At 31.5% G+C, this 10855-nt stretch overlaps 1 protein-coding gene and 1 long non-coding RNA gene across 8 annotated transcripts in view; one reads left to right on the top strand and one right to left on the bottom strand.

Annotated features, from left to right (window-relative positions):
* The window catches only part of LOC117173986, a 174636-nt gene extending 164099 nt beyond the window's left edge, over positions 1–10537 (top strand). For both annotated transcript variants that reach the window (XR_004467221.1, XR_004467222.1), the window contains one exon: positions 10437–10537. This is a non-coding gene — a long non-coding RNA (uncharacterized LOC117173986). The remainder of the gene's footprint in view (positions 1–10436) is intronic.
* The window catches only part of LOC117173985, a 76452-nt gene that overhangs the window by 45826 nt on the left and 19771 nt on the right, over positions 1–10855 (bottom strand). For 2 of the 6 annotated variants that reach the window (XM_033362660.1, XM_033362661.1), the window contains exon 2: positions 7905–8129. In XM_033362660.1, coding sequence (XP_033218551.1) covers positions 7905–8037 — 133 coding nt within the window. In that variant the 5' untranslated portion in view covers positions 8038–8129. Of the gene's footprint in view, positions 1–6727; positions 8130–10855 lie in introns of all 6 variants that reach the window. The other 4 variants (XM_033362665.1, XM_033362666.1, XM_033362663.1 and 1 more) reach the window with 4 other exon arrangements.

Below are 10855 nucleotides of genomic sequence, written 5' to 3'. Positions count from 1 at the left end.
CAGCCTTGGAGGAGATTATGTTGAGAAATAAAAAAAAAAATTCTTAAAAACGTTGTTTTTCTTGGTCAGGCCGGAAACTTATCAATCCACCCTCGTAAGTACACTCCCAATTATCGCATTTGCTTAAAAATTAAATAATTTATTTGAAAATTGAAGAATTTGGTAGAAAATTCTTTTTTTCTAACTTCAACTATTTTGTTGAAAATCCACTTAATTTTTAGTTGAAAATAAATCTTTTTATCTGATAATTTTACTATTCCATTTTTTGTAAAAGAAAAAACAATCCTTTAAAAGTTGCAAGTTCAACCATTTGGTGAAAAATGCAACTGTTTTTGGTTAAATTTTAATCCTTATTGTTTAAAATTTGGATCATTTTATTTAATAAGCATCTTTGCTAATTAAAAACTCAACAACTTGGTTATAAATTCAACTATTTTGTTAAAAATTTATATTTGCGACAAACTTTATTTAATCTACCAGCAAAATAACTATGTTTTTGTAGAAAAGATATTTACTTAGTTAAAAACAAAACACACAAGAGGGCGATACGTGCTAAGCAAATAATACTTTGATCAAGATAACACAGTGTCAATGCGATAACGAAACGTGTTATCTAATATAGCATGTTATTAAGTTTTTCTTCAAATTCTGATGATCTTTTAAAAAACATATAAGTAGTCATGAAAGCTCTTGTAGATTTGAAAAGGACATTTTTTTAAGAAATGCATCATCATGAGTTTCGAACCTACTGCAATAATACTGATCTACAAGTTTGAATTTTGTACGTCTTTAGAGCGTTTAAAATTAGAATATTGTACATTTTCACGATCTATCTACACTAAGAGACTTTTTGTTAGAATAAATGATTGAAATGAATGAGAATTTAGTATAATATCATTTCAAAATAGGAAAAACAGAGTTTGCGTATCAAAAATGAATAGAGCGGTTTTCAGCCGTCAAAACTAATATTTTTGTTTGAACAAATGGAAAACTTGCGAGAATTGGAAATTCACAACATATATCAAAGTTGACAAGCGAGCAAAAAGAATATCATTTTTTCATGGTGTTAATTCTTAAAATAGAGATTCATAATATTTTGTATTTAGAATACTAGTTTGTCGTCTTCGTATTTTAAATAGTCGTATGATAGTATTAAACTTCGGTACTGTATTACGAATAAATGTAATAAAATCTTGGGTTTCCCTATTTTGGAACGATAATATACTAAATTCTAATTCATTTTTTCATTTATTCTAACTAAAGGTCTCTCAGTGTAACTATGGAAGCTTTAATAATATACGTAACAGAGAGGGGTGGGGTATTATTATAAGAATTAGAAAGCTCATTTTTGTTAGAATTGAATTATTAGTATTCTACATGAGTCTTCTGCCCGTATATAGCATCCGTCACGGACACATTTTTGTAATGTAAATAAGTAATCTCATAAGAACAGTCAAAGCCTGTTTTTTTACCCCAACATCCCCGGAATTTTTACATTTTGAATTTTTTTAACCTTAAACTAATAATTTTAAATTATTTTAGATAAAAAACAATGAAATACAATAGTTTTCAACCAAATATTTGAAAATTTTAATAAAACCGACCAATTTTGAAACTACAGATAAAGTATGTAAATTTTTAATTATAATTGATAGGATTTTAAATAATAATGATTAGACAACTTTTTCCAACAACATTTCATAAGAAATTAATGTATGGTATTGGATGGATGATAAGATTTGGGATTTCCAGCCGAGGATTTTTAAAAGAATTTTTAAGAGCGTTATGCATAATTTAAAAATGATTAATTTTTTTTCGATTTATTTTCACGGTTCTAATTTAAATTTTAAAGGAACTTGGGAATTGTTCAAAATTTAATGGATAAATTAGGCTTAAAGTGGTTATTTATTATGCTTTTAATTATAAATCATATCAGTTGTAAGTTGTTAGAATTGAATTCTTCAATTTTTACTCCCAAAAATCAGAGCGAATTTTTTTTTACAAAAAAATCTCAATTTTGTAATAACAAAATTTACTTAAATCACTTTAAATGTCATTTAAAATTACATGATTCTAGTACCTCTCGAAAATTCGTATCATCTCTAAAATTTTCTATTATGTTATATTTTTTAGAATGATAAAATTATTTTAAAATATACAGAGTCTCTAAGGCATTTTTAGAAAAAATAATACTATCGTATTAATGAACGATTTATGAAACTTTTAATATCAATTACAAACAAGAAATCATTAAAATGAAAACAAAAAATAGCAACCTTTACATTTTTTAATATTTGGAATATAAAATAAGGACTATTTTCAAATTTTAGGCTAATTATAATAATTTCGAACTAATTTTTAATCTATTTAAATTATGCGAAAGAATTTTTTATAATTTTATAAAATTGAAATGTTTAGAATTTTTTTCAGAAAGTTTCAGCGGATTTGAAAGGATTTTAAAGGAGATTATTTAAAGTTTCCATTTGATCATTTTTAGTATTTAGCATTTGTATACCATTTTATAAAATTGAACTCTTTAGAATATTTTTAGAAAATTCAAACGGATTTGAAAGAATGTTGAAGGAGATTATTTAAAAATGACCATTTTAGAATTTTTAGAATTCAAGTTTTAATATGGAAAAATTGTAAATGATGTTTTATTTTGAAAAAATTAATTTTAAGATAATATTTAGAAAGATGAAAAAAGCAAAAAATTTCAGAAGTGAATAAAAGCGATATTATTATTAATTTATAAAAAATCGAGTAAGTTTTAGAGATTTTTAAATGATTCGAAAGATTAAAAAGTAATTTAAGACTTGACAGGATTTCAAAAAGCAAATTTTTGAAGATTTAAAAAATTCAAACAATTACAAGCATTCTGAGCATTTTAAAAGGATTCAAATGGTATAAAGAAATTATTAAGATTTAGAATTAAATTGAAAATAATTTTTCATTCTGAATAATTAATTTCAGGAGAATATTCCCATTTTTTTAATTGAAGGAATTTCACATAATTTTAGAAGAATTTAAAATGATTTTCTTAAATATTTGTAGGGTTTTGAAAATTCTTAAGCATTTTAAGGGTTTTGAAATGTTTAAAGATGATACAGCAATTTTCTTAAGATACCTGACAAAATTTAAAATAATTTTTTATTTAGAAAAAACAGTTTTAACAATATTTTTAAAAAGATTTCAAAACAAAAATGAAAATGTTAAAAAACTGAATTCGGAGATGCTATAAAATATCATAACGGACGTCCCCGGACTCTTTTTTGAGGGATAATAACAAAAAAATTATTGTGCTAAATAAAAATTTTATGCATATGCATTATTTTGAGGTTACGTCGTTTTTCATCTCTGCCTTTCCGATAATCTTGAAATTATTTATGAAATAAACTTTTTTTATTGCCTGCAAACAATGTTAGTTTCGGGAGATTAGTTACTAAGTTTATTTGTAAGTCCAAAGTTTTCGCCAAAAATATTGTGTAGTTTGGAAGTAATGCTCGGGTAAATTGTAACACACATAACCTCGAAATATACACGCACGTTGCTAGCAATATCAAAAAATTTTTGATAAAAAACACAAAAAGAAGTGTGTGGGGACGTCCGCTAGCATATTCGCTATCATTTCCCAGATATTGAAGGCAAAATATTTCTTATCCTAGGAAAAATGCCTGGGGAATCTAGCACGAAAAAAATCGATACTATTTCCTAAGCGCTATACAAATTAATCACATTTTGATAAATGAAAACTTTTTTGAATTAACCCACAAAAAAAGTGTGTGTGGACGTCCGTTAGCATGTTCGCTATCATTTCCCAAATTTTTAAGACAAAATATTCATTATTCTAGAAAAAAGTCAGGGGAACCTAAAGCTGATAAAATCGACAATTTTCTAAGTATCACATGCCCTTAAAATAAAATAAATTGATCTTTTTAGATGCAAAATTTTTAATTAAATAAAAATATATAATCGTTCAATTTTTATTCATTTATCGAAACCTGTGTTTATGTTGAAATATTTTCAAATATTCTGTTGCACACAGAGTGCGCAGTAGCATTCCGCGCAGTCCGTCATCTTTTGTTTGATCAATGTGCATAGTTTGGTTCCAAACGACTGCACGCTTTTTTGTTGGTATTTCATGCGGGATCATTTGTTCTTTTTTAAAGCCCAAAATTGTGGCGGCCATATTGGATTTTCTAGGGGTTATAACATAAAGCTAACATCGGCAATAGAAAGGGCACCCTCGAAAACCCCTGAGATAATATTTTGAAGAAAAAATATCGTACCGTCAGCAATAGAAAATGCGTTGTATAAATCTCAACACCTCAACGTTAATGGGTTAAAACGCTAAAATAAAAAATTTCAAATCACAATATTTTGGTGAAAGATAAAGATATCCTAATAAATCCAAGTAGGTTTGAAAGAAGCAGATTACTACTTTTAGATTCCATATTAGCTTCGTGGTAGACATTTTTCTTGTTCGGTTACATAACCTCAAAAACAGCTAAAAACGCGTTTTTTGCACTTTTAGGTTAGGATATCTTGAAAACTTGACGTAGATCAGGTATCTGGCTTTAAAATTTGTCTGTCTGTGTTATTAAGAAGATAATAATATGTTCCTTGTTTAGTAATTGGTACAGTTTTAGCTCTTTTCCACTTAGTTGGAAAGGTGACCCAACACAGAATTCCATTTACAATCTTAATAATTATTACGACTGCTTTTTTAGTCAGCTGCACTCATGGAATTTCTTTTTCACCAAAAAAGACGATTTTGTAACAAAACACATGAACTCTTAGCTAAGAAAATAAACAAATAAAAAAATTATTTTCAGAATTCTTGAATAGCATTAAAAATGTATGTTGAAACAATAGAAAATTACATTTTGTTTTAGATTTTTTGAAAAGTTATTTGCTTTTAAAGCATAGTTAAATCTTTTGAAAACTTCTAAATATAACTTAAATTTACTTGATTTTTTTAAAAATTAATAATTATTTGACTTTGTCTAATTTCTATTAAAATTATGCATCTTTAAGAATAAAGAAGCATTTGTAACCCAATAGACGATTTATCAACTAAAACCATGAATTTGAACGAAAATTATGCATTTTTTTCTGCAGAAAGATACATTTTTAACCAAATAGTTCAACTTTTAACAAAAATGATGAAATTGCAATCAAAGATTGGAATTTTTCTTAAAATTAACATTATTTACATCTAGTTTCAATTGAATTTTCGTTTTTGTAATTTTAACTGGTGATTCATTATTGAATCTCGCCGATGCGATGTTGGTACGCACAACAGTGACACACACTAACGCACGCATCTGGGTTTGCGACACACATCTGAGTATCGCGCCGCCACGTCCGTGTATTTCAAAACACAGTAGAGTTCTGTAATTTCTCTTCAACTTGTTTGTAATAAACATTTTAAACTTCTACGGCACCGACTTTTAATACTTATTATCAGTTCTGTGATTATGACAGACCAGTTTGAAATGATTTACAGGATAGTTATTCTTAATTCACCGAATTTTTCTCATGTCCGCCACTCAAGTACAAATTTTTCCGTGTAGAAGAAGGCATAAAAGCCACAGAAACATTTATTTGCAAAGTTAGTAACAGTAGAGTTGTAGATAATGTTTTCCAGAAAAAAATAAGCCGTTATTTATTAAAATGTAACCATTTTTCAAAAACTGGTAAGAAGCGATAGTCAGAAAAAATTTAACTGCAAAAAAGATGATTAAAATTAATGTTTTAATTGTTGTGAATTTTAACATCATTCATAAAAAAAATGATTTTTACTTGGAATGATATCGGTTAAAATATTTTTATTCTTAAAATCATAGAAAAACTATTTTTTCAGATATCTGACTTTTGGCACAACAACTATATTAAGAACATAAAAATGTGAGAGCCGGTCCATAATGCGAGTCGTTAGCGTCGAAGTTCGGACGTATATGCGTATTTGACGTCATAACCACGTCGTTAGCAACGCTCGCAATGAGAAAACGGAATTAGATAGTTGGCAACAACGTGCGTATGACGTCAAATACGCATATACGTTCGAAAGTCGATGCTTACGACTCTCATTGTGGATCGGTCCTTATAGAGAAAATTAACTTGCGTTGAAAATTAAAATCTTAGATTTGCTAATGGCCGACACGTGTTTAAATGTTAAGTTCACTACCCGGTTGCTCCAGATCGTTCACCATGTCGTTTAAGACGTCAGCTACGAAAACTTTTTTAGCTTTTAAATCGTGCTAACTGCCAAAATAACTACCAATGGAGAGCCGACGATCTGGGGTAACCGGATCGCGCACTAGGTACTTTAGCACATATTCTACAAAATTTTTTTAAAAATTTGAATTGCTCCAGCTGCCAAAAGAAGTACCAATGGTGAGCCGTCGATCCGGGTTCACCAAGTCGCGTATCAGGTAATTTCGCGCATATTCTACCAGCAATTTTTTGAAATTTATATTATTCCAATAGCGAAAATAACTAACAGTGGTGAGTCGACGATCCAGGTGCACCGAATCGCGCACCAAGTCATTTCGGATGTCATCTACGAGAAATTTAAAAAAATTTAAACTGTGCCAAACCCTAATTAACTGTAACTGGTGAGTCGATAATCTGACTGCACCGGATCGCGCACCAAGTAGTTTAGCACATATTCTACGGGAACTTTTTTAAAAACTTAAATTGTGTAAACAGCCAAAACAATTACCAATGGAGAGCCAGTGATCCAGGTTCACCAGATCGCTCACAAGGTACATTAGCACGTAATCTGCAAAAAATTTTAAAAAATGTATATTGTACCAATACCCAAAATAACAACAGTGATGAGTCAACGATCCGGGTGCACTGGATCGCAGACCAAGTAGTTTAGCACGTATTCTACGGGAACGTTATTTTTAAAACTTAAATTGTGTCAACAGGCGAAATACTATCAATGGTGAGCCGACGAACCAGGTTCACCGGATCGCTCACTAGGTACTTCAGCACAAATTCTGCAAGAATTTTTTAAAAGTTTAGTTTGTACCAATAGACAAAATAACGAACAGTTGTGAGTCGACGATCCGAGTGCACAGGATCTCACACCAAGTAGTTTATCACGTATTCTACGGGAACTTCTTTAAAACTTAAATTGTGCTAACGGCCAAAATAAGTATCAATGGCCAGTCACCGATCTAGGTGCACATGATTGCGCACCAAGTAGTTTAGTACTATTCTATGGGAAACGTTTGAAAGAACTATAGGTACTTCATAACGAATTCTACGAGAAGCTTTTTCAAATTTACATTTTGCCAACAGCCTCATCAACTCCAAATTGTGAGCCGAAGATCCGTGTGCACCGGATCGTTTTTTAGGTAGTTCAAGACATCATCTGCTAGTACTTTTTTGACATTCAAATTTTACTTATAGCCCAAACAACTCCAAATGGTCAATCGGCGAAGCAGGTGCACTGGAGCGTGCTCCAGGTAGTTTAGCACGTATTCGACGTAAACTTTTTTTAAATGTGCCAATAGCTAAAACAACCCCAAATGTTGAGTCGAAAACGCAGTTGCACAATTTACGTTTTGAAAAGTTCCCGTAGATGACGATCTGGTGTCAGTTATTGCCAAACCTAAGAATTTAATTTTCGTTGCAGACTAATTTTCTCTAACAATTGCATGTTCTTAAGAATATTAATGTATATAATTTCCGCCACACCTATGCGTATATTCTCTGTGGGCAATTATGCGACAACCATCAATGATGTGCTCGATGGATTCGTTGGCATCACCATACAATCGACTCCTCTCAACCGTATCTTGACGTGACACGTGTTTACGATCATTTGGTGCTAACAATCAAGTCCTGAATCAAAATGACGAATCCTTATGTTTCTAGAAACAACACACCTCTTATCAGACAAATATTGGATAGCTCACAATCCATTTCATGTTGGTCCAACGTTTTAGGATGTTCGCCGTGGATGGCTTTTTGTTTGCCTTGCGTTTTTAATTTCTCCATAGGTTCTTCCCTGATATTCATGGCCTCCTTAAAGAACAAAATCAATGGAATGTAATCAAGATTCGCTTCACAGGTGGTGTTGTAAAACGGTTGTGTGAGTTTCCGGACATATTCTGTAAAATTACAAATGCATTATGAATGTTAGGTGATGGTATTCTAACCAAAAATATTCGTGTTTTTATTCAACATGGTAACTTTAACATCTACATGAGAAATGAGGATAATGGTAATTTGACTAGAAATGGTAAATTTTCCGTTTAAATAAGGAATGCAGCAGAAAGCAGTTTTTTAAGTAAAAAAATTCTTGTTTAATATTTTTTATTTGTACTTATACTACGTTCAGAACTGTGTAAGTCCACCGCGTTATTAGGTATCAAATTTAAAGCCGTGAGATTGCGTTAAAAAAAGAATTTTTAACAGTTTCTGTACTTTTACCAGCGTCAACAAATTCAACAGTCTGAAAGTATAGGTCCATTTATTACCTACTCTGAAAGTCACAGATTCATAAGCAGAAAACGTAATTCTATAGCGCCTTGCTATACTGTTATTCTGAAAGTAGTAAAGTTACAAGATTGGTTGCAACTTCCAGTCTGGAAGTGGTATTCGCCCTATAATCAGAGTAGTAAAATTGCACTAATTTTTTGTTGGTAGTTTCACCATTCTAAGTAGCACAGTTTTTTTATAGTGTAGTAAAACTACCCATTACATCGCCGAATTACTGTGGTTTATAAAGTGCTTCGTCAGAAAGCAAAAAAAAAACCGAACAGTCAGATTCCGAATCCAAAGCTAAACAAACTTTCTCAATGTTTGAAGGGTCCGAGCACTCAGTCGAAGGCCTTTTACAAGTAACGTTATCATGAAATATGCCATGATGCTGTATAGAACATAGATGACAACGAATCCTCTTAGAAATGACCGATGTTGTGGTTTTGGATTATAAATTGCACAAGATGGATTGACATATGTAATTAGGAACCGAGAAGTAACTTTCGAGCCCGTCTAGGCATTCTACCTTGAGGCGAAGCACCTGCCCCAGGATTCACTCCTTGTCGGATAGAACGTTTTGTAGTCTGCAATGCTGGCATTAACTGTAACAGGAACACTGGAATTTCAGCAATGTGAGAAAATGGATCTTTATATGTATGATTGAAGTTACCAAGGACAATTTGCTCTTCAAAAAGTCTATGACTTTCAAAATGAGATGTGCCCATGAATCTTCATAAACTTTGTAATGTTTGCAGACCTGCAACCAATCTTATTGACAAACTAGATACCCAGCAAGGGGTCTCCTCTTCGGAACATCGAACAACAGAAAATGAGAAGGCTTCCATGCAAGGAGGAAGCCCGCACCGAGAAAAACAGATAATAAATAAGATTATCTAGATATTACCTGTCAACATCCTAGCGATTTACCTATGGGCCGGATGTCCGGATAGGGTAAACAGTGGCACCACCGAAACCTTAAGAAAAAGCTCTCAGAAAATATAGAATATTAATTTAAATGCCTTCTGTCTGGCAACGAAGATGAATCCATCTGATCGGGCAGATTTTTTACATTTTCAGACAGTACCGAGTAATACAATTGTTCTTTGTCAAAATATTGTCATATTTGTTCTAAATTAATTTGTTACAAATTCACTAAAAGGCACCATATTCCCAGCGAACGACACCCTATATTCAGTGAACGACAACGGTATTGTTTTTGAATTTAAAAAAATAAAAAAGTTATTTGTAAGAAATATTATGCAATTTAGTTGCTTTAGATAATGAGGAACTTCATTTTGTATAATTGGGGTGCTTTTAAAAGAAAAGACGAAGTTTTTTTGCGAAAAGAAATATCTTCGATATTGTGTGGTTCTGTTCATTTCACCAGTTCACGAATTTGCCACATTCATTCTGGGGTGTCGGTGATTGATTTTTGAGGTTTGGAAATCCGAAATCAATGAAAAAGATATTGAACATTAAGGACTCTCAGAATGCAATGTTCTAAGAATAAGGAAAGCAAATATTAATCATAGCAACATGGAAGTCAATAGAAACTGCGTATAATTCCCCAAGAACCTGCCTCTGTTTTGTGTCGGTCACGGAGATATGCGTGTGCATCCACTCAAATTTAAGACTAATATTTACTTAATTACATACGAAAATTCAATCATCAAACCCCTGAAAGTACCATAAAATAAGAAATACCTTTTCTTCTCACTTTCAGAAGACTTTCAAATTAAGATGACTAATTATTATAGTGCTAACATGTCTTTCTCTAGGTGGTAGCAAAATTGTTATTTAATTAACATAAATACAGAAATTCTGCATAAGATAAATATTGAAATACAATTTACATGTTTAAGAGAATATTTATTTATTTACAAGTATCTATTTTATATCTCCGAAATTTTAATAAAAGCATTCTCATTCCACAGCGTCGTTCATCAAAAGGGCGTCGACAATACCCCCCGGCCACCCCACTTAAGTGGAGCATCCATTGATACCAAAAGGCAGATTTCACCTGCCAATATCCAAGATATCAAAGGGTAGAGTCTCAGATATTCAGAAATATTTGTTAATTATGCAAGAATTACCTGTAAATCAAATATTTAATTTCTATGTAGCCTTGCTCAATGCTGCTCAACGTTGAAATATATTGATGCCCGTTGCGAAAAGTTTTCATTTTCTTCAGGAAATTATGATATCCAATTCCAAAAGCACTTAATCCATTTTTCACCACAATTTTGAACGCCACATACGAGGGTAGTTCAATAAGTCCTTAGAATGACCAACAGATGGCGCGCGAATCGCTCCAAATCATCTGTTTTCAGTCAGCACCACTCCCGACTAGATA

This window comes from Belonocnema kinseyi, chromosome 5, assembly GCF_010883055.1.
Source record: "Belonocnema kinseyi isolate 2016_QV_RU_SX_M_011 chromosome 5, B_treatae_v1, whole genome shotgun sequence".
NCBI classification, from domain to species: Eukaryota; Metazoa; Arthropoda; class Insecta; order Hymenoptera; family Cynipidae; genus Belonocnema; species Belonocnema kinseyi.
Note: the sequence above shows the minus strand (reverse complement) of the source record. Positions and strands in the feature narration are given on the sequence as shown.